We start from the raw sequence: 24,754 nt of genomic DNA, 5'->3' as shown, positions 1-24,754 counted from the left end.
ATATGGGCCAGGTGTGGTGGCTCACGCCTGTAATCCCAGCACTTTGGGAGGCAAGGTGGGTGGATCGCTTGAGCCTGGGAGTTTGAGACCAGCCTGGGCAACATGATGAATCCCTGTTTCTACAAAATTAGCCAGACGTGGCGCACACCTGTAATCCCAACTACTCCAGAGGTTGAGGCATGAGAATGGCTTGAACCCAGGAAGTGGAGGTTGTAGTGAGCCAAGATCACATCACTGCCCTTGGGCAACAGAGCGAGGCTTCATCTCTTAAAAAAATAAATAAAATAGGCCGGGTGCGGTGGCTTACGCCTGTAATCCCAGCACTTTGGGAGGCCGAGGCGGGCGGATCACGAGGTCGGGAGATTGAGACCATCTTGGCCAACATGGTGAAATCCCGTCTGTACTAAAAATACAAAAATTAGCTGGCTGTGGTGGTGTGTGCCTGTAGTCCCAGCTACTCGGGAGGCTGAGGCAGGAGAATCACTTGAACCCTGGAGGCAGAGGTTGCAATGAGCCGAGATCACGCCACTGCACTCCAGCCTCATGACAGAGCGAGACCCTGTCTCAAAAAAATAAAATAAATAAATAAAAAGATGTGAAATAAAACAACTTGATTTTACACATCAGAACAGATGCAGCCAAGAGGCTTTTTATCACTCAGGAATTTATTCCAATTTATTTCAAAGATGTTGTTCTAGAAACATTTTTAAGGATGTGGGGATCATTACTCGTAAACTGTTGTCAGCATCAAGTACTTTATATTCTTGCCTTATTTATATATTGACTTCAAACAGCTTAAACATTTGTCTTCACCAGACCTGGCACCAAATATTTTGTTGTTTAAAAAGTTCGTGAATGAGTACGTTAATAAAGACATGAATACGTTAATGAAGACATCATCTTCAAAGAACAAAGCAAAACTGTATGAAAGATAATACTAAAAGTTCTGAAGACAGTTTCAAAATTTGAATTTCAAAAATATTTTGAACAATGGTGGCTTTAGTTTAATAAGTGATTATCACTTTCCAAGTAAATTTTTTTTTAAAGAAAATCTTTTTATGCTTTCCCATGTAATGGCAAAAAATTATAAGGTTGATTTACTTTTTTAAAAAACTTTTAAGTTCAGAGGTACAAGTGCAGGTTTGTTACATAGGTGAGCTTGTGTCATGGGGGTTTGTTGTACAGATTATTTCATCTCCCAAGTATGAAGTCTCATACCCACTAGTTATTTTTCTTTATCCTCTTCCTCTTCCCACCCTCCACCCTCTGAAAAACCCCAGTGTGTGTTGTTCCCCTCTATGTGTCCATGTGTTCTCATCATTTAGCTCCCACTTTAGTTTTCTGTTCCTGTGTTAATTTGCTAAGGATAATGGCCTCCAGTTCCATCCATGTCCTTGGAAAGGACATGATCTCATTCCTTTTTATGGCTGCATAGTATTCCATGGTGTGTATGTACCACAGTTTTTTTTATCCAGTCTATCATTGATGGGTAGTTAGGTTGATTCCATGTCTTTGCTGTTGTGAATAGTGTTGCAGTGAACATACACTTATCTGTCTTTGTAATGGAATGATTTATAATCTACATCTTGAAGACCTAAAATTGTACTGGACTATAACCCTGTAATACTTTTAAAAGCATTTCATACTTACATTTGGAGGAAACAGATAAATTGTATTTTACAGGTGGTTATGGAGCTACAGCTTTAAATATGAAGCGTGATCCTTTACACATGAAAATCAAAGGAGAAGAATTTCCTCTGACTCTGGGTCGGGATGTCTCTGGCGTGGTGATGGAATGTGGGCTTGATGTGAAATACTTCAAGCCTGGAGATGAGGTGAGTTAGGAAATGCCACTATTCCTACGGGGATCCAACCCACAGACCCTGATCCAGCGACGGATGAGAGACGCACACTGACACAGATATTTTGCCTGTCAGTGCAGCTAAGGGGCTTCTGCTCCCTGAATCTGCAGCATCCGCCCCCTAAACTGACAAAGTTTGCATTTATTTAGTACAGATTAAATGACGTAGGTCTCGAGTAAACACCACTAGAGGGTAATTAACATTGCCGACCGTGCCCTGCCTCCGCCACAGTAGAGAGCAATCATGCATCCATGAAAGATCAAAGATTGGTCTTAGGACCACTTGAGTAAACAAACTATTTAGATAAACTCCCCCACATTCCCTAGTTATTTGCTCTATTGCTATCAACTCAAGGTAAAGAGAATTAGGCTGCTTTCAGCCAAATGTTTTACTGAAGCTGTGCAACACCCCCGGCCTTCCAAGTAGGTTTGTGTCTACTTGCTGTAACTATCTTTATAATTTTTCCTCTTACAATTTTTCCCACCACCCTGACTGAACTCCCACATATTCCTTTACTAAATGTGCAAATTTCATTCTGTTTCAGAAGTATGTTCTATGCTGTTGAACTTTTTTCTTCTTTTCAACAAATATACTGAGCTTTGACTAGAACCATCACTTTTTTGGTTCTGTTGTTACATTTTTTCACAAACAATTCCAAAATATCTTGACTGTACTTGAGTTTGTGTTTTCTAATTTTAGTACTTAAGAAATGCAAGACTTTAAAATATATAGGATTAGGGTATTTTTTTTTTTCTTGAAAGGGCCTTTAAATGACAATTTCTACCTTATGGATGAGATGGCTTTAAAATAGCTTAAGTTTGGTATAATCACCTGTCACTTGTCACTTTGAACTTTTGTACCAAGAAATGATAGTTCATAATCATAGCTAACACTGTTCTGGTTGCTTTTTATAAAATAAGTCATTTAGTCCCTCTGAGGTAGATAAAGTTAGGCCCAGTTTACAGATGAGGAAGCCAAGCTATAAAGAGGTCTCATAGCTAATAAGTGGTGGAGCCAGGACTCAAACCCCAGAGATTGTGGTCTTATTGGGACTCGAAGTAGTCAGTAAATGCAGCAGGATATGCTGGCATCTGCTTCCAGCGTGGTTTGACTTGATAAATCCAGAATCATACTAAGTAATAAATTTATATCATGAAAATAACACTCCTGCTTGGTGTAGTGCTGACCTCTGTGTTTTTCACAGCACAGGGTATATATTAGGGAACACTTTCATGCTTAGCTTTGGTCAAAAAATATCTGTGTTTCTAATGAAGCTGTCTGTGTGTGTGTGTTTCAGGTCTGGGCTGCAGTTCCTCCTTGGAAACAAGGCACTCTTTCAGAGTTTGTTGTAGTCAGTGGGAATGAGGTAACTTACCAACTCTGCTGAAATGCGTTAGAAAGTTTAAACAAAGACTGGCAAATATCTGAAATAATTGGTGTTTTTTAGATCTAGTTTATGTTTGATAGGGCAGTTTATAAAGAGATAATATAAAATATAGGAATTTTTGAGAGATTAAAAAAGTATTTGATGCCATTCAGTAACACTGCCTGCTAACGTAGCTGTATTTCTCTCATAGAGCAGGGTTTTGGAATGAGACCTAGAACCCTACTGTGTTGCTTGATTTTACCCTAGATAAATAGTTGAAAACAGATATAGGCAGTAGAGAGGATGGATTAGTCATCAATGGAGACATGGAAATATCCAGCGGTTTTGAATAACTTTAAAAACAGGAGTCTAATCAAATACAGTCAGGAGACCAACAAATTGAATAGAGAGAAAGGGGTTAACATTGAGGAAATTGGCTACAGAAGGGAGGGCAGGAAAGGGAAAAAGGTTGTTACTGAGATTAGAGAAAACCTAGAAAGATTTCCTTTCCAGAAAATGAGAGTAAAGGAAACAGCTGATCTCAAAAATTAATTAGGATGTGTTTTTGAGACTTCAAGGTTTATTTGGATTTACTTCAGGACTAATGGGAATATTGATGTGGTCTTTTTATAAACAATGAAGTAGTTATATCTGATAATGTAGCCTACATAACATTATTGAACATCTGTGAGGCAGGTAGAACTATTCTATACAATATTTATTAGGATAATCTTGGAGTAGGGTATGCATATTGCTTACCCTACTCCAAGATATGCAACAGATAGAGCTATGCAATATTTATTAAGGATAATCTTGGAGTAAGATATGCAACAAACACTGAACTGGAATGATTTTATAGATTTATCTATGAAAATACAGTTGACCCCTGAACAATGCAGGAGTTGGTGCACCTACCCCTGTGAGGTAGAAAATGCACCTACATCTTTTGACTCTCCTAAAACTTAACTGCTAATAGCCTACTGTTGCCCAGAAGCCTTACCGATAACATAAAAAGCCAACTAAGGCTGGGTGCAGTGGCTCACGCCTGTAATCCCAGCATTTTGGGAGGCCGAGGTGCGTGGATCACAAGGTCAGGAGTTCGAGACCAGCCTGGCCAATATGGTGAAACCCTGTCTCTGCTAAAAATACAAAAATTAGCTGGGCATGGTGGCGGGTGCCTGTAGTCCCAGCTACTTGGGAGGCTGAGGCAGGAGAATCGCTTAAACCTGGGAGGCGGAGGTTGCAGTGAGCAGAGGTTGCAGTGAGCTGAGATTGCATCACTGCACTCCAGCCTGGGTGACAGAGCAAGACTCTGTCTCAAAAAAGTCAACTAACACATATTTTCTATGTTATGTATATTATATACTGTATTCTTAGAATAAAGGAAGCTAGAATATGTTATGTATATTATATACTGTATCCTTACAATAAAGGAAGCTAGAAAAAATGTTATTAAGAAAATTATAGGCCAGGTGCGGTGGCTCACACCTGTAATCCCAGCACTTTGGGAGGCCAAGGCGGGCGGATCACGAGGTCAGGAGATCGAGACCATCTTGGCTAACACGGTGAAACCCTGTCTCTACTGAAAATACAAAAAATTAGCCAGGTGCAGTGGCGGGCGCCTGTAGTCCCAGCTACTCAGGAGGCTGAGGCAGGAGAATGGTGTGAACCCAGGAGGCGGAGCTTGCAGTGAGCCGAGATCACACCACTGCAGTCCAGCCTGGGCGACAGAGCAAGACTCCATCTCAAAAAAAAGAAAAAAAAAATGAAGAAAAGTATACTTTCTATTCATTAAGTGGATCATCATAAAGATTTTCATCCTTGTTGTCTTCAAGTTACTAGAAAGAGGAGGAGTAGGAAGAAGAAGGGTTGGTTTTGCTGGTCTCAGAGGTGGCAGAGGCAGGAAATCCACGTATAAGTGGACTTGCACAATTCAAACCCCTGTTGTTCAAGGGTCAGCTGGATTCCTGTGAAGGTAAATGTGCTTAATTGTGTTCATAGGTTTGCAAGTCATTGCTTATTTTTGACTGTTGTCTTCAAATGTAGGTCTCTCACAAACCCAAATCACTCACTCATACTCAAGCTGCCTCTTTGCCATATGTGGCTCTCACAGCCTGGTCTGCTATAAACAAAGTTGGTGGCCTGAATGACAAGAATTGCACAGGAAAACGGTAAGTGTATCAGTCAGTGGCAGCATCTAAACCTCTTTTCTTTCCTTCTGTGAGTTCCTTGCAGTAGATTTGTCAGAGCTTTGAAATTTAGTATCATTTACACAAACAGAGCTGTACTAACATTTGAAAACAGTTTCCAAAGCATTCTATTTGTGTCAGTTTGCACTTTCTTAGCTTCATTCTGTGGATTCTCAGCCCAATCACTTGGGAATTTTTTAACTGAGATGTGTGGATGGAATGGACTTTAGGAGTCAGAACCTTCTAAAATAATGCAAAATTTTATATGTGATTGTCTAGGAAGAAGATCCATATCTTTTTTTAATGAAATTCCTAAAAAGGTTAAGAATCATCCCATACAGTTTCTAAAGAATGATGTCAAGGTGAAGATGTTTTTTCCCTACCTCTCCCAGGAGTTATTCTCACGCTTGCATATTTCTATAAAGGGACTGCATAACTATTGAATATTCTTAAGTTCTCTCAGTCTCAATGCCTAATATCCATTAGGTCAATTCTGATTCCCCAATGCCTTGAGCGTGTACTCATTTGGGTTAGCAGCAACATGGTGACCAGAAATGTCTCAGATGTACTTGAGTTTATATGTAGATTCTGTTGCTTTCCAGCTGGGTGACCCACTCACTCACTTTTTAATGAGTTTTGTTTTGAAGGTTAAATGAGGTAATGCACATTAAACTGGTGACACAGTTTATGGCACGTGGGAGGCACTCAGTAAATGGTGGCTACTGTTGTTAGCAAGGAGATTGTGGTGTTCCTTGTATTTTAGAAAGTTGCCATCATAGAGAAAACTGATGATTTTGTTTTTTGTTGAGAAAACTAGATACTAAGGACTGTTTAACAATTGTAAGGAAGGAAGGAGCTGTAGGTCAAACTATAATAAATTAAAATAACCTAGTTTTTTTGTTATTACTAAGGATTGTGTTGGTAACATAACTGAAGTCTGTGTGATTCTGTTCTATTGTTATGAAACATTGCACTTTACATTTAATGTGTTCGGTAATAGAGCATTAAATTTTATGAAAGTTTAATAGCTGTATTTTTGAAAACTTACAAAAGCTATTCATCTAGTGAGGTACTACCCTTCCTTATCTTAGAATTCAAGGTAAGTATTTATTCTAAAGGTCAACCCTGTTTACTTTTTAAGCTATTGTGGCTTATCTTTCTTGAAGTTGCCATTTTGGTCAACACTTTGTTTAAATTAAATTAGTTCTGACCACATAGATTTTTCTAATGGTTTCTCTTAGTTAATAACCTTGCAAAAACCTTATTGAAGATTTTTAGACCTGTATTGTAATTGTAGACTCTGCAACAGCATTGGTTTTATTGTTTTGTTTTTTCCTTTAAAAACATTGTTTTCTATGCCTGCATGACTGTATGTGCACTATTGTTAGAGAGCTCTCATTTCTTTTACTGGTTCAGGGCTCTGTGGACTTACTTTTAATATACTGTAAAAAACAATTTAGAAGATAAGAAAAAATTTAAAAATTTAGAGACAAAGGTCTGTCTCTTCTTAGAGACATTGGTGTGAGTCCTCAGTTTGTTGTTGGCTTTGTGGGTAATTCTTTGGTACTCTGTTATCTTCTGTTTAAGCAACAATGGCCTGGAACTGGGAAGTTGGAGCCCTGGGTCCTGTTCTGCCATTAACTAACCAGGTGACCACATGCTATATATTTATGGTCTCTTTGTGGTTTCCTCTGAGTTTATGAGTATAGGACAGTGTAGGTTTTGAGGAGAGCTTTGAGAAATGGAAAGTTTTAGACCTTATTAGGTGATGATATCTTATATTGAGTTGGGTCTGTTTATTGATTTAGCCAATGTTAACCAATATAGAGTGAAACCCATTGCAAAGAGTCTCAATAATTCACATCATGGACTTCTGCTGCATTCACATGTTGTGATCTGTAGGACACATTTGTCCTGAGTGACTCAGTGAGCACAGTGAGACCTTGCTGTCTTAGTCCGTTCAGGCTATTATCACAAAATACCATAAACTGGTGGCTTAAAAACAAGAGAAATTTATTTCTCACAGTTGTGGAGGCTGGGAAGCCTGAGATCAAGGTGACATCAGGTTTTGTGTCTGGTGAGGACCAACTTTCTGGTTCTTTAACAGTGCTTTCTCGCTTGTCCTCATATTCTGGAAGGGGTGAGGATATCTCTGGGGTCTCTCTCTCTCTTATAAGAGCACAAATCCCATTCATGAGGGTTCTGCTTGCATGACCTAATCACCCCACCTCCTAATACCATCACCCTGGGGGTTAGGATTTCAACATACGAATTTTGGTGGGACACAAACATTACAAACATTCAGACCATAGCACTTGGTACTTGCTGCTCTCAGAAATTTCGGTTTACTGAAATTACCACACATGGGTTATAATAATGGCCTACTTCTTTTAACTGCTTATTTGTGAGAGTCACATGAGAGATGTGAGCACCTTAAAATACTGTAAAAATACTTTTAATGAAGAAATTCTATAATGAGATTTTATTGTACCTAAACTCAGAAGTTCCAGTGTCCAAAGTGGATTTTCCATTTGACTATTCATTGTAATTGATGGAGCATATTTTGGCTTCAATATGGTAAACAATAACTGTTCTTTTTCTGTTAGCTATTGGCATTAAGGCATGCCTTAGTCTGCACAAAGCAGATCAGTATTTGTTATCAAAGATGAATCATCTTTTTTTTCTAATCAGTTAATTAAAAAAAAAAAATTAACAATGACAAAAACACCTATCAGCACCTTGGAAGATTTTACAGGATTTCTTTATAACAAACAGCTTATTTGAAATTAGGACAAATCTTTCTAAGGGTTCGATGATGTTTACCTTTTCCCCCCTTTGTTCTGTAGTTACTTTTCTGCAGCAGCTGAGTATCAGTGAACCAAGGAAATAGTTTATTCTTGATGTCATATAATACTGTCATTTTGTCCACACATTGATATCATTAGAAAATGTCAAGTGAGGCCAGGTGTGGTGGCTCACGCCTGTAATCCCAGCACTTTGGGAGGCCGAGGTGGGTGGATCAAGAGGTCAGGAGATCGAGACTATCCTGGCCAACATGGTGAAACCCCGTCGCTACTAAAAATACAAAAATTAGCTGGACGTGGTGGCACACACATGTAGTTCAAGCTACTCAGGAGCCTGAGGCAGGAGAATCATTTGAACCACAGAGTTGGAGGTTGTAGTGAGCTGAGATTGTGCCACGGTACTCCAGCCTGGTGACAGAGCAAGACTCCATCTCGAAACAAAAAAAAAGAAAAAGAAAATGTCAAGTGAAAATTATTTCCTTTTTATCAGCCCATCTATAGTTTCTTCATGATTTGTTCAGTAGGAACACATAGATAACTTAGGGCTCTCAAGATAAGTAGAAATTTTTTTAAAAAGTTGTTACAACCGGATATTTTTTGAATATGGTAAGATTTGATGGTTTTATTTATTGGTAGTGTCATCGGTGCACTTGAATATTTCATGCTCTGCCTGAAATTCATGTCTTGCCGGGAAAGTTGTACTTCACTCTGTTTGACAGAAGTATTAAAAGGTGTTAGGTGTAGTGTTGCGTGCCTGTAGTCCCAGCTACTCAGGAGGCTGAGGCAGGAGGATTGCTTGAACACGGGAGGCAGAGGTTACAGTGAGCCGAGATCATGCCACTGCACTCCATCCTGGGCAACAGAGTTAGGAATTGAACTATTCCTCCTCCACAAAATAAATTTCACTTTTAAATTGTGTATACTTGCAACTCAATGAAGTGAATTTAGGAATACTTTTTTTTTGATATTAGGTTTTATGGCAGTAAAATTTTGTCATGTAAGTGTAAATTAGGTGTCTGATTAATTCTGATATAGAATTATAGAATTAGGCCCAGAGTTAAAAACATTGGGTTTATTCCCTACCAATATGCTTATATTAAAATTAAAATGACAGCCTTCTTCTTTCAAATGCATTCTAAGGCCTTTTCTTCACCCCACCACCACCTGTTTCTTCCCACTCCCCAAGCCCATTACCCTTTTGCACTTTAAGTTTTCATTTGCACCTGACTGGGTTGTATTGTTAGGGGGGTAAGGGGAAGTAGAAAGAAACCCCAGCTGTTTTCTTGCATAAACAAAGTATGGGGTTGAGGAGGCAAGGAGAGTGAGAGTGGAGGCTCTGGCTTGGTCAGTGTGATGGAAATGAATCTTCCTTTGCTTCAGGTCTATTTTCCAGGGAGTCCTGGGTGGGGGGGCGGGGGCGGTGGGCACTTAAAAGAATAGCAGAAACCTCACTCCTGGAAATTTGTGTTTTATACAATAGCTTTCTAAGTGACTAGGTTAACTATCTCGTGAGGTTATAAGTCATTTACTCTTCAATGGACTGTAATCTAGCTTCTAGCCTTGCCTTTCAATTGCATCTGCCCTCACTGGGGTCGTAGCTAACTTAAGTGACTTAAGTTGCCAAGCCCAAAGACATTTTTCAGTTCTTATTTTATTTTAATTTGACCTCTCTGAAGTAGCTGGCATTGTTGACCACTTCCTAAATACTTACTTTTCATATGGTTTCAGGGACATTAAGACTTTTAAGTTTTCTTTTTTTGTTGTTGACCATTTCTTGTCATTTTTAGAAGCCCCACTTCTTCCTCCAGCCCTTTAAATGTGCTGTTTTCCCAGTATTCCACTCTATTCTTCCTTTTTGTTTCCCAGGGTTATCTCATCTACTCCCAACTTCTACTTATAGTTTGGTAACTTACAGATCTATATTTCTAACTCTGTGCTCTTACTGAGTTCCAGTTAGATGTTCTCTTTATATCTCAAACTCAACTTGAGCAAAACAACGCTTACCAACTACCACCCCAACTCTTCCTCTGTAATCCTAATGTCAGTTAATTGTGGTTTACCCTAAGTCAAAACCTGACATTTTTCATAAACCCTGCTCTCTCACCTTCCTCAGCACTAGTCATTATTGTTCGTGTCATGTAAAATGTAAGATTGTTGCCAAATTTGGAACAATGTCTTCCAAGTTCCTTTTATATGCCAGCTATAAGATTTGTGAACCCAAAATATCTGAGACAGGTCTCAGTCAATTTAGAAAGTTTATTTTGGCAAGGTTAAGGACACGCCTGTGACACAGCCTCAGGATGACATGCACCCAAGGTGGTCAGGGTGCAACTTGCTTTTATATATTTTTGGAAGACAATACATCCATCAATACACATAAGATTTACATTGGTCTGATCTTGAAGGGTGAGACCTCTTGAAGAGGGGTGGGCTTCCAAGTGATAGGTAGATTTAAAAATTTTCTGATTGGCAGTTGGTTGAAAGATTTATTATAAGTGAAATGGAATGTCTGGGTTAAGCTAAGGGGTTGTAGAGACCTAGGTTTTGTCATGCAGATGAAGCCTCCAAGTAGCCAGCTTTAGAGAGAATAGACTGTAAATGTTTCCTATCAGATTGAAGGTCTGTGTTGATGTTAATGCTGCAGGGGTATAATGAGGCCTGCAACCTCCTCTGCCATCATGAGCAGAACTAGATTTTCAGGCAACTCTGGAATGTCCTTGGCCAAAAAGAGGAGTCCATTCAGTTGGCTGGGGCCTTAGAATTTTGTTTTTGGTTTACAGATTTCAAGGCATTTCACGTTTTCTTGTGTAGTGAATAAGCCTAAAATACTGTTGTATTTTAATGAACAATCCTGATTAGTTTGTTGTTAACCTCTTCCATATAGTGTTGTCTTGTAAATTCTTACATTTTTTTAATTGGAGGAATTTTCCACAGACTAGCTTCTGGCTTTGTACATTTCAAACCTTGTTTAACTTTCTTTCTCCTTCACTACTCACATGACCCTGTGCTGGGTGCAGTGATACACAGCTTTAAGGAAATGTCATGTGGCTTAGGTGAGTTGACTTAGTGAGAGGTAGGAAGAAATTCCTGGAAGGCATTTCTTAAACTAGGACAGCTAGGGATAACTTAACTCTACACAGAAGTGACTACGAACCACATCAGTATTTTCCACTAAACCCCAAACAAGTATATTTCCAATCAACTTCCCTTTAGCTAGATCTAGTATCACCTGAGAAAAAAGCAAGACTGATGAGTAAGAGTGAAAAAAGACCAATCTTAACTGATTGTGGTTAGCATATCTTTTACAAATTTTACAAAAACATATGTCTGTTACATATAAAGTTTCGGTGCCACAAAAGAAATAGCACTCGAATATAAAATTTTCTTTTTAATTCTCAGCAAGGCCAGTTACTTCTATATAGAAGGGTGCGCCCTTACAAATGGAACAATGGCGAGCGCACATTTGGACAAGGGAGGGGAAGGGGTTCTTATCCCTGATGCACGTGTGCCCTGCTGCTCTGTCATTCCCCTGTTGGCTAGGGTTAGACCGCACAGACTAAACTAATTCCGATTGGCTAATTTAAAGAGAATGATGGGGTGAGTGCTTTGGTGGGAGTCAGGGCAGAGCAGGTAGCAGGTAATCGGAATGAATTAGGGTGGAGCAGGTGATGGAATGAGTTAGGGTAGAGCAGGTGATTGGAATGAGTTAGGGTAGAGCAGGTGATTGGAATGAGTCAGGGTGGAGCAGGTGATCAGCATGAGTTAGGGTGGAGTAGGTAATTGTAAAAGGTTGCTTTATGAGGAAGTTTAAAAGTAGAAGGCAAAGAATAGAACATACTGACATATTAATTATTTGAAAAGAAATTTAGAACTCGTATCTAACATGTCTATGCAAAATATTGCTAGGGTTCCTCTCTGGGCCTTGTGTAAGTGAAGGGCTTCGGCTTCATTGGCTCCATGGTAAATCCTCTGACCTCACTACTTCTCTCTGTCTTATGCCCTATTGTCACCCATCACAAGCTTTCCTTTTTTTTTAGACGGAGTCTTGCTCTGTCGCCCAGGTTGGTGTGCAGTGGCGTGATCTCGGTTCACTGCAACCTCCACCTCCCAGGTTCAAACAATTCTCCTGCATCAGCCTCCCGAGTAGCTGGGATTATAGGTGCCCGCCACCATGCCTGGCTAATTTTTATATTTTTAGTAGAGATGGGGTTTCACCTTGTTGGCCAGGCTGGTCTCGAACACCTGACCTCAGGTGATCCACCTGCCTTGGCCTCCCAAAGTCCTGGGATTACAGGCATGAGCCACCGTGCCCTGCCCATCACAAACATTTATTCCCTCTATCTGCTTCTGTATAAGATTGAAGGAACCAGTGATTTGGGATGGTTCCCACTGCGTATCCCATTTGGGGGGATACATTCCCAGTACCCCTGGTTGAAATTCTGAATACACTTCGGATAACAAAGCCATTGTTATCCTGTGTATAAAGTTCTTCGTCGATTATGGGTTAACTAAGTCTTCATAAATGGCTTACCCTGGCCACCTTACCAAGATATATAAATAGCTTTGTTTTCTTGGGAAAATGTGTTTAACTTTCTAAATATTTAATTCACACACAAACTCTTCTGTAAATTGGGGAATGTCAACATGCATTACAGAGGCTTAGAAGAAGAGGACACATAAATCTAGGCTATCTTGGTCTCCTTTGGTTGATTTGTTTTGTAGCTATATTTTTCCACTTATTCAGATTAAGTTTCTCACTCACTTTAAGACAGTAAACCTGGCATATTATGCTAAGATACTTTGCTATCTTTTATATGTTTTCCCCCCGATTTAAAAGTCATGTGTGTTTCAGAACCTCCACAAGGCTGAGAAAAAAAGTAGTTTGTGAAGGTGAAAGATGAGATACATTTTCAGCATAATCCTTATTTCTTAAAACCATTTGTTTCTACTGATGGTCGATTTCACCATATTTAAATCATCTTTGTTCGTAAGTCATTAGGATTTAATAGATGACACTCTAATCTTATAATGTGGCTTTTTTTCACTATAAATCTGGGGCAATTTTGAAGGCCATATATGTCTGTTTCAAAGGTGGAGAAACAAAATATAAGCTTAAATTAGATGGAAAGCACCTGTTCTTTTTCATTGACTCCCAGGGTACACTTCTGTCATCATCATTTTGTAGGTGACAGACCTGAGGGCCAGGGATTCCATTAGAGAGAGAGTTGAGACCTGAACCCGGGACTCTAGATACCCAGCCCTGGCATTCAAAGATTTTTGGGATCAAGTCAGAATATAGAAACTTGAAGATGATTTTCTACTTCTTGATGTCTTGCTGTTTTGTAGCATGTTTCGTGTTTTTTTTTTTTTTTTTTTTTTTTTTTGTAAGGCAGCTAAGGGGTTGGTGCCCTACCTCATAAGATTACAATACTGAAAACTGTGATTGTAGAGGGCTTAGGTGCCCAAATGCCAAATAAAAAGTGACTCAGTCATGGAAAAGAAGCCAACATTGCTTCAGTGCCTTAATGTATGTTTAGGGAGAATTCAGAGATTAGGCAAAAAGGACAGAGCAAGTTAGATTTTAGGGTTTAAGAATGCCTAAGTAGTGTGATACTGATTCATATTTTCTCCATATTTAAAAAATATCTGTCACTAGTATACTCCCTTCTGACTTCCAAAGAAGCTCTATATGTGTACTTAAGAAGTAATAGAGGCATGCAATTAAAAACCTTGGCGATTTTGAATAACAGTGCTTTTTTCAAGTAGAGTATTTCTGTACACTTTATATAAACCAACAAATACAGCACACGTTTCTTCACTATGACAAATAGGCTTCTACTTCAGTGAGATTCGAATATATAGTGTGGCCATTACAGCAAGCTAGGTAAAAAGTATTCCCACTATGTAGGACTTAAGTGAAGGGCCGTTGGGAGGTCAGCAACAGCAGTTGCTTCCCTTTGCATTGAATGTGCTGTGAAGAATACAACAAGAATAATTAGTTGAGCCACAAGACTTCAGACTTTAGAAGACCGACCGGCTTATTGTTGGCTTGAAAATTTATTTTGCCGCCGGGTGTGGTGGCTCACACCTGTAATCCCAGCACTTTGGGAGGCTGAGGTGGGCAGATTGCCTGAGGTCAGGAGTTCGAGACCAGCCTGGCCAACATGGTGAAACCCCCATCTCTACTAAATATACAAAAAAATTAGCCAGGTGTGGTGGTGGGCGCCTGTAGTCCCAGCTACTTGGGAGGCTGAGTCAGGAGAATCCCTTGAACACGGGAGGCGGAGGTTGCAGTGAGCTGAGATTGCACCATTGCACTCCAGCCTGGGCGACGGAGTGAGACTCCGTCTCAAAAAAAAATTTATTTTGCCTACTCTCTTTTTGGGGACTTTGAAGAAAGATGTGGTTGAAACCTGCACAAAATGTGGAGTTTACAGGACCAGCAAACGATATGTCCTCAGGGCTCCTTTACAAGCTAACAGCGCTTCATTCATTGGACCTGCTCCTTGCTGCTTTTGCACTTGGGGTCGCCATCAGGTGGCAACACAAAGAATTGAAGCTGCTATTGCAGAACCACTCTTGCTAAGCCCTGCTGTGAAACACAGTTTTGCTTTTTTATTTGAGGGAATGAAGTTGCTTTGGATCAAGAGTTATAGGGAAGAGATGAACTGACAATGATGAGGTCGGAGATGTATTTGGCAGTTGGATCCTGAAGTAGCCATTATATTTAGTATCCAGCATTCACAGAGAGAGAATTAGAAGTTATTTTCAAGCTTTTTTTTTACTGGAAGAAACTTGAATGCAGTCTTTCAAGTAGCCAGGCGATCCCCTCACTTGAGGTAGTAGCAGTTGTTGCCTTGATTGTAGGACATAATGGTGATTGGATGATTTCTTTTTTTAGAGACAAGGTCTCACTCTGTCACCCAGGCTAGAGTACAGTGGCACAATCATTGCTCACTGCAGCCTCAAACTCCTGGGCTCAAGCCATCCTCCCACCTCAGCACCACCATACCTAGATAATTTATTTTTTATTTTTTGTAGAGATGTGATCTCATGATGTTGCCCAGGCTGATCTTCAACTCCTGGGCTCAAGCAATCCTCCAGCCTCAGCCTCCCAAAGTGCCCGATTACAGGCGTAAGCCACCATGTCTGGCCATGGTTGATTTTGAAAGTCAAGAAACTTTGATCAGGCATCTGCTACATCCAGGGCACTGTGGCCAGTGCAGAGCATAATATGAGGTCTCTGACCTTAAGAGCTTGCAGAATAGGTTGGGAAGTAGGATGTGTGGCATAGATAACAGGTTCCAGGCTATGTTAAGGGTATTGTAGAGGAAAACTGGGACTTGGGCCTTCAAGGGAAGGGAGACCTCAGCAGGTAATTATAGCATTCTAGAGCCTGGAGGAATGGGCCAGTGTGTGTGCAATGTAGGGGGAAGAATGAGGGGAACAGAGTCTCAGAGGAAGAGTTCCATTCAGGAAATAGTGAGAGGAAAAGTTGGAGAGTGCAGGTAATATATTGTGAGGAACTTAAATGAGAATTTGACTAGCAACACTTCTATAAGAATGGACAAAAGTAAGAGGGTGAAATATTTCATGGGGGAATTCATTTTTGAATGTATTTTTGAAGCACTTTTCATACTTTTCCCCCTCATTTAGGAAGACTAAAGCTATGTTTGAATTGTCAGGGCAAAAGGTACTTTACCTCTGCCCTCTGAAGTTTCTATAACTGAGTATGCTGAAATCAACTGATAATAGATTAATAGGAGAAAAGTTATACACATTTATTTATTTATTTCCTTTTAATATTAGTTGATATGTAATAATTGTACACATTTATGGGGCATAGTGTGATATTTCAATACATGGATACCATGTGTAATGATCAAATCAGAACAATCAGCATATCCTTCAAGTCAAACATTGATTATTTCTTTGTGCTGGGAACATTAAAAATCCTCTCTTTTAGTTTTTTGAAAGTATACAATAAATTATTATTAACTATATTCACCTTGTAGTGCTATAGAGTACTAGAACTTATTCTTCCTATCTAGCTGTAATTTTGTATTTGTTAACCAACCTCACCCTGTTCTTCCCTCCCTGCTACCCTTCCCGGCGGCTGATAAACCACAGTTCTACTCTCTGCTTGTGTGACTTCAACCTTGTCTAGCTCCCTCTTGAGTGAAAACATGGTATTTATCTTCTTGTGCCTGACTTATTTCACTTAACATAATGTCCTCCAGGCTCATCCCTGTTGCCACATATGACAGAATTTCATTCTTTCTTTTTTATGGCTGAATAGTATTACCTTGTGTATACATACCACATTTTCTTTACCTGTTTATCTGTTAATGGACATTTAAGTTGATTCCATATCTTGGCTATTGCAAATAGTGTTGTATTAAACATGGGAGTGCAGATATCTCTTTGATATGACTGATTCTCCTTCCTCTGGATAAATACTCAGTAGTAGGATTGCTGGATCTTATGATAGTTTTACTTTTAGGGAAAACTTCATACCGTTTTCCATATTGGCTATACTAACTTATATTCCCACCAAAGGTGTATAAGAGTCCCCTTTTCTCTGCATCTTTTCCAATATTTTTTTTTTCTTGTCTTTTTTCTATATGGAACACTTCACAAATTTGCATGTTATTCTTGCTCAGGGACCATGCTAATCTTTGTGTCATTCCAATTTTAGTATATGTGCTGCCTAAGCAAGCCCTGTTTTTTGTCTTTTTGGTAATAACCATTCTAACTAGGGTGAGAGATCTCATTGTGGTTTTAATTTGCATTTCCCTGATTATTAGTGATGTACAGCATTTTTTGCCTATGCTTGATCATTTTTCTCTTTTTGAGAAATGTCTATTCAGATCCTTTGCACGTTTTTAATTGGATTACTAGTTTTTTGTTGTTGTTGAGTTTTTTGAGTTCCTTATATATTCTGGGTAGTAGTCCCTTGTTGGTTGTAGAGTTTGAATATACTTTCTCCCATTCTACAGGTTGTCTCTTCATTGGTTGTTTCATTTGCTGTACAGAGTTTTTTAGTTTGATATAGTCCTATTTATTAATGTTTTTGCTGCCTGTGCTTTTGAAGTCTTACCTATATCATTTTTGCCTGTATTCCCATATGCTTTCTTCTAATAGTTTTGTTTTGGCTCTTATGTTTAAGTCTTTAATTCATTTTGAGTTGGTTTTTATATATGGTGAGAAATGGGCATCTAGTTTCCATTTTTCTGCATATGGGTATCCAATTTTCCCAGCACCATTTATTGAAGAAATTATCCTCTCACCAACATCAATTCTTGTTGCCTTTGTCGTAAATCAGTTGGCTATAAATAGGTTGATTTTTTTCTGGGTTCTTTATTCTGTTCCATTGGTCTGTGTATCTGTTTTTATACCAGTACCATGCTGTTTTGGTTACTGTAGCTTTGTGGTATAGTTTGAAGTCAGGTAGGGTGATGCCTCCTGCTGTTTTATTTTTGTGCATATTGTTTTGGTTATTCAAGGTCTTTTGTGGTTCCATGCAAATTTTAGGATTTAAAAAATTTCTGTGAAGAATGTCATTGATATTTTGATAAGGCTTGAATTAAGTCTGTAGATTGCTTTGGGTGGTTTGGTCATTTTAACAACATTTATTTTTCCAATCCATGAGCATAGGATGTCCATTTTTTTGTGTTCTTTTCTATTTATTTATTTAATTTATATGTATTTTTTTGAGATAGGCTGGTCTTGAACTCCTGAGCTCAAGTGATCCTCCCCCACTTGGCATCCCAAAGTGCTGGGATTAGAGGTGTGAGCCACCGTGCCTAGCCCTCTTTGATTTCTTTTATCAGTGTTTCTAGTTTTCATTATATAAATCTTTCACCTCCTTGGTTAAATTTATTCCTAAGTGGTTTTTTTGTAGCTATTGTAAATGAAATTGATTTCTTTTTCAGCTAGTTCATTGTTGGTATATAGAAATGCTACTGATTTTTAAATTTTTATTTATATTTATTTATTTTAAAAAATTTCTTTTTGGAGACAGAGTCTTGCTCTGTAACCCAGGCTGGAGGGCAGTGGTGCGATCTTAGCTCACTGCAACCTCCGCCTTCCTGGGCTCAAGTGATCCTTCCACCTCAGCCTCCCAAATAGCTAGGACTACAGGCGTGTGCCACTGTGCCCAGCTAATTTTTGTATTTAGTAGAGATAGGTTTTGCTGTGTTAGCCAGGCTGGTCTTGAACTCCTGGACTCAAGTGATCTGCCTGCCTCAGCCTCCTGAAGTGTTGGGATTACAGGCGTGAGCCACTGCTCCTGGCTGCTACGGATTTTTGTATGTTGATTTTGTGCTACTTTAATGAATTTATCAATTCTAAGAGGTTTTTGGTGGAGTCTTTTGTTTTTTCTATATGTAAGATCATGTCATCTGCAAAGAGGGACAATTTGACATCCTCTTTTCCAATTTGGATGCCTTTTATTTCTTTCTCTTGCTTAATTGCTCTGGCTAGTGCTTCCAGTACTTTTTCCTGTAGATGTATCTATTGTGTTGTTTGAGTAGAGTGCTTTGGCTTTGTTCCTGGGTGAGCGCAGTAGTGTAGTCTCTGTATGATTTCTTTTCTTTTTTTTTTTTTTTGTGACAGAGTCTTGCTCTGTTGCCCAGGCTGGAGTGCAGTGGCGTGATCTCAGCTCACTGCAACCTCTGCCTCCCGGGTTCATGCCATTCTCCTGCCTCAGCCTCCCGAGTAGCTGGGACTACAGGCGCCTGCCACCATGCCTGGCTAATTTTTTTGTATTTTTTTTAGTAGAGACGGGATTTCACCATGTTAGCCAGGATGGTCTCGATCTCCTGACCTCGTGATCTGCCCACCTCGGCCTCCCAAAGTGCTGGGATTACAGGCATGAGCCACCGCACCCAGCATCTTTGTATGATTTCTTTGGCTGTAATCACTATCAATCGTGTCAGTAATTCCTCAGTGGCTTATGCTGTAGTTTGTGGAGGCTGTTAGGCACTTTTTTTTTTTTTCTGAGACAGGGTCTCTCTCTGTTGCCAGGCTGGAGTGCAGCGGTGCCATCTCAGCTCACTGCAACCTCCACCTCTTGGGTTCAAATGATTCTCCTGCCTCAGCCTCCTGGGACTACAGGCGTGTGCCACCGTGCCCAGCTAATTTTTGTATTTTTAATAGAGACGGGGTTTGACTATGTTGGCCAGGATGGTCTCGATCTCTTGCCCTCATGATCAGCCTGCCTCGGCTTCCCAATGTGCTGGGATTACAGGCATGAGCTACCGCGCTTGGCCAGTTGGGCACTTTTGTTGGACATAGGGATGCCAGGCAGTCTGGTCCTCAGGTCACTAGGTGACACATGCAGCTACATGGCATTCCTGCTGCTGGTGTGGATGGCAGGCTTGGGGTGGACTAGTCCTCAGCACTGTGGTCATTGTGCATGAGGGCCAGCAGTGGTAGTTGTGGGCCCCAGGTGAACTGGTCCTCTAGTCTCTGCACTGCATGCATGGCAGTGTGGCAGCTCTACTACTGGAGGGGTGGGGTCACTGTCAGTGTTGGTGGCAGCAGACCTGGGCAGGTAATAAGGTGCAGGTACATGGAAGTCACACAAGGTATGAACCTCAAAGAAGGGCCAAATGGGTGATGCCTACATACCGTCTTCATAGGGTGGAGGGAAGGGGAGTATGTAGGCAATTTTAGAGGAAGAGCAAATTATTTTGAGGGGAGATGAATGGGCCCAAAGAACAGACAGTAGCCTAGGACAAAATTTATCTGGGCTGTGGGTGTGGCACCTACTCTAGTCTTCTTTCATGTGAGTTAATCTTCTGTGTTTGGTGAGATTATAGGGAGGGGGCCCAAGAAAATAGCATTCCTTCTGAGCGAACTTCAGAGAAATCCTCCCTTTGCACTTCAGGAGAGACAAAGGGAAGGGATGAGAGACCGTGGCCGGGATGGTGAGAGAAGGTCAGAGAGACCTTCGTTCTGAGGCTGCTTCTTTACTTCAAAGTACTCAGCATGTCAAAGTGACATACTCTGGGGTATTGTTTTCTGAACCCTAACAGGATCTTTAAAATTTCTTCTAGTCTTTATAATTTTGGAAATTATAAATCCTTCTAGAAGGAACACAATTTGGAAGGAGAATTGGCTTAATTACATTTAATGGTTTTAATTTCAAAGGGAACAACTGGCTCAAAAATTTTAGTAGTGACTGTTAAGCTATAAATAAGGGTGATAAACAGCCTTCTATGATTTGGGCAAGATAGAAAAAAATGAAATGAAACTAGGGTGAAGGTTATAGATAGAATGCGCATTCCAAGATTTGGTGTACTTACTAGAGATAGGTGGCAAAATTCCCTGCACTTTCCAGCAGCCAAGGCAGTAGGGACCCACACTAGCAGTTACTCAATTTATGGTGATGTTAAATAGGACAGATAATGCCACCACTTAGTGTTCAGAAAAATGTTTTTTTTGTAGGCCGTCATAAAGAGAATTCTCATGAATTCTGTCAACAATATCCCCTTAGCTAATACAGTATCAGATATCAAACAATCACTTTTTATAATGTCCCTCAGCCTCAATCAGTAGCATGACACCAAAGTACAGTACAAACAATTTTCTGGGACTTGAAACCATCCAGTCCAAGTAGGCAGTTCTCTGAAGCTCTACCTTAATTTAAGAATAAAATGTAAGAGCATGGAAAGCAGTTTTTTGACTGGTGATTCTCTTTTGGATTGCACACTTCTTTGGGAAATAGATGATAGGTCTAGATTCCTTTCCTTGTCAATAAGCATATGCATCATCGCACAAATTTTACATGTTATTTTAGGAAATTCACAATTTCAGAGAGTTCATTATCCCTTACCCTACCCCTCACCCCTTCACCCTTGTCCCACCCCACCCTCCTGCCCTGACTGATCCAGGCTCAGCACCCTGGTCTTCAAGGCTATTGTGAGTTAACATGGTAAGAACATGCAGTATGAGGATGGTTGTGCTGGTTGGACAGATTCCTCTGCTTTAACAGGAAGCCACATCGAGGATAGGAATTGATTTTCGTTTATGAAAGTTGATGAACTTGACATGTCTGAACAAAAGATGTTTATTTCACTTTGGTGAGAATGTAGTCAGGAATGTGATTTTTCTTAGAGAACAGCTAAGCATAACAAATTAAAAAGGGCCCCAAATCTCCCTCTCATAGAGGAAGCTCTAACAATTTTAGCCTAGAAAAATTATAAGGCAGATATTACAAAGGACCATCTGAGCTATCTTAAACCAACAAATTATTGGTATTTTCGGTATTTGATATTCTTGGTACAGAGCTCATAGAATGTCTTCATTTTAAGCAACTGCAGTTTCTTGGTGAACCTAAAATAAAAATCCTTGTGTAATATATCTTGGGAAGCTGAATAACTTTATTTTCTTTTAGAATTATTTATCATCTTATCGTCAACCAGTTATAGGTTGAAAACGTTTATCCAGTTATATCTGCTTTAGATTCTCGTTAATTGTGGTTTCCTTTGCATTGCAGTGTTCTAATCTTAGGCGCTTCAGGTGGAGTTGGTACTTTTGCTGTACAGGTAAAACCATTTTTTAATCTTGTGAATAGGAGGATTTTGTTTGCATGAATTTATAAATTAAGATACATTATTTCTCCTTAAAAGCTGAGAGAAAGGTAGGTCTGGTAAATGTACTATAATTTCAGCTTGTTCTGTAAGAGGAAAATATTCTTTTTTTATTAGAAAAAATTATTTTTTAGAGATGGAGTCTTGCTGTGTCACCCAGGCTGGAGTGCAGTGGCACAATCATAGCTCACTGTAAGGAAAATATTCTAATGTAGAAGGAAGCATTACGCTTCCTAGTAGTTTAATATGAGTGGGTGTGTGGATGTCCTTGATAACAGATGTAGGAAAGCTTTTAAGAAGGAAGACCGTGGGCAGTGCAGGTAGATGGAAGTTAGCAATTTAATAGGAAACAGCCAATGTCAAAAACCAATACTAGTTTCCAAGCAAAATTTTTGCAGGCTAAAAAGCCTACAAAATGTAGAAATTGGTAAGCTGATTCTAAAATTTATATAGAAATACAGTAGCCGAAATACCGTTAAGATGGCAATACTCCCCTAAAGTGATTTATAGATTCAGTACAATCCCTATCAAAATGCAACTGCTTTTTTTTTGCTTTTCATAAATGGACAAGTTGACCCCAAAATGCATATGGAATCACAGGGGACCCCAAATAGCCAAATAATCTTAAAAAAGAATAAAGTTGGAGGACTCACACTTGCTGATTTCAAACTTACTACAGAGCTACAGTAATCAAAACATAAGGGTGAACTTATAGATCAATGGAATAGAATTGAGCATCCAGAAATAAACCCATACCTCTGTGGTCAATTGATCCTGACAAGAATGGCAAGACCATTAAATGGAGAAAATAATAGTTCCTTCAACAAATACTGCTGGAACAACTAGATATCCACATGCAAAAGAATGAAGTTGAGCCCCTACCTCACATCATATTAAAAAAAGAAAAACAACCCTCAAGGTCAGGCATGGTGGTTCACACCTATTATCCCTACACTTTGGGAGGCAAAGGTGGGTGGATCACTTGAGGTCGGGAGTTCAAGAACAGCCTGGCCAACATGGTGAAACCCTGTCTCTACTAAAAATACAAAAATTAGTTGGACATGGTGGCATGTGTCTGTAATTCCAGTTACTCAGGAGGCTGAGGCAGGAGAATTGCTTGAACCTGGAAGGCGGAGGTTTCAGTGAGCCTAGATCATGCCACTGCACTCCAGCCTGGGTGATGAGTGAAACTCTGTCTTAAAAAACAAAAACAAAAACAAAAAACTCAAAATGGATCAAAGATCTAAACATAAGAGCTAAAACTGTAAAACTCTTAGAAGAGTAGGCAGGGAAAGGGAAAAAAAAAGTCTTGGAAGGAAACATAAGACAAAATCTTCATGATTGTAGATTTGGCAACAGATTTTTAGATATGACACCCAAAGCACAAGCAACCAAAGAAAAAAATTCATCAAAATTAAAAAACTTTTGTATGTCAAAGGGCACTATCAAGAAAGTGAAAAGACAACCCACAGAATGGAAGAAAATATTTCCATATCATTTTTCTGGTAAGAGTCTAGTATCCAGAATATATAAAGAACTCTTATAACTCAACAACAAAAAGACAGCACAGTATTTAATTAGCAAAGAACTTGAATTGACATTTCTCCGAAGAATATATACAAGTGGCCAGTAAGTCCATGTAAGGATGGTCAATATCTTTATTTATTAGAGAAATGCAAATCCAAACCACAGTGAGATACTGTGTCTTACAATAAAAAGCAAACACAGAAAATAAAAAATGTTAGCAAAGATGTAAATAAATTAGAACACTCATACATTGCTGGTGGGAAGTTAAAATGGTGCAGACATTGTGGGAGAGTTTGTTGGGTCCTCAAAATGTTAAACATAGAATTACCATATGACCCAGCAATTCCATTCTTAGGTATATACCCAAGAGAAATGAAAACATACATTTAAGCCTAATCTTATTCATGAATATTCATAGCAGTATTATTCATAATAGTGAAAAAAAGTGGAAATAACTCTATCAATTGATGAATGGATAAACAAAATGTGGTATAGACATATAATGGAATATTATATGTCTATATTATATATCAGCCATAAAAATGAATAAAATATTGATGATGATACAGCATGGATGAATCTTCAAAACATGCTAAGTGAGAAAAATCCAGAAACAAAAGGTCCTACATATTGTATGATTCCATTTATATCGTATGTTTAGAATAGGCAAATCCACAGAGACAGAAAGCAGATTAGTGGTTGTCAGGGGCTGGGGGTAGATGGAGAAGGGAGTGGGGAATGACTACCTAATGAGTGTGAGGCTTATTCTTGGGCGCTTAAAATATTCTGGAATTAGTGGTGATGGTTGCACAACATTGTGAGTGTACTAGAGACTACTGTATACTTTAAATACTTTAAAATTGTGAAAATGGTGATATATATGAATTTTACCTCAAATAAAACAAAACAAACCAAAAGTTCCCCAAGCCTCCAGAAACATGATGGGGCCCAGTGACTGCTCCTGTTGTGGTCAGATGTGTAACTGACTGGCTCCTAGAAGAGGGAGCTTGATTAAGCCTCTCTCAGGATGAGGGGAGAGATTCTTTTCCCCAGTAGGGGGCAGCGAGTAGCCTCAGAGGCTCTGCCACATTACTTTCCAGGAGGGAGGTGTGGGTGTTATAGACCACCCCAGACCCAGCTTAGACTTTTTGAGAACCCAGATGGTGCTGGAGGCTTCCTGTCTGTCTGCTGACTGAACTAGGTGAAGGAGGCGAGGATTCCTGGGATGCACACTTTAACTTCTTTTAACTCATCATTTGATAAACAGAATCCAATCCAGAGGCTCAGTAAATATGAGTTGAATACATAAATAAATAGAAGAAAAGAAAAGAGGGAGAGAGGCAAAAAGAAAAGAGAAATATCATACACAGTTGATTAGAGTATAAATTGATACAGCCACTTAAGAAAA

At 39.4% G+C, this 24,754-nt stretch overlaps 1 protein-coding gene and 1 pseudogene across 6 annotated transcripts in view; one reads left to right on the top strand and one right to left on the bottom strand.

The window, feature by feature from the left end:
- Positions 1-24,754, top strand: part of RTN4IP1 (reticulon 4 interacting protein 1) — a 70,055-nt gene that overhangs the window by 5,843 nt on the left and 39,458 nt on the right. For all 6 annotated transcript variants that reach the window (XR_010158133.1, XR_008548616.2, XM_054686176.2 and 3 more), the window contains exons 2-5: positions 1,684-1,835; positions 3,160-3,228; positions 5,275-5,399; positions 21,726-21,774. Coding sequence is in view for 4 of the 6 variants with exons in the window: in XM_054686176.2 (XP_054542151.1) it covers positions 1,684-1,835; positions 3,160-3,228; positions 5,275-5,399; positions 21,726-21,774 (395 nt within the window). In the remaining 2 variants the exon portion in view is untranslated. The remainder of the gene's footprint in view (positions 1-1,683; positions 1,836-3,159; positions 3,229-5,274; positions 5,400-21,725; positions 21,775-24,754) is intronic.
- Positions 16,840-16,939, bottom strand: LOC112209619 (U6 spliceosomal RNA; annotated as a pseudogene).

The sequence above is a fragment of the Pan troglodytes genome, chromosome 5 (assembly GCF_028858775.2).
Source record: "Pan troglodytes isolate AG18354 chromosome 5, NHGRI_mPanTro3-v2.0_pri, whole genome shotgun sequence".
Classification (NCBI taxonomy): domain Eukaryota; kingdom Metazoa; phylum Chordata; class Mammalia; order Primates; family Hominidae; genus Pan; species Pan troglodytes.
Note: the sequence above shows the minus strand (reverse complement) of the source record. Positions and strands in the feature narration are given on the sequence as shown.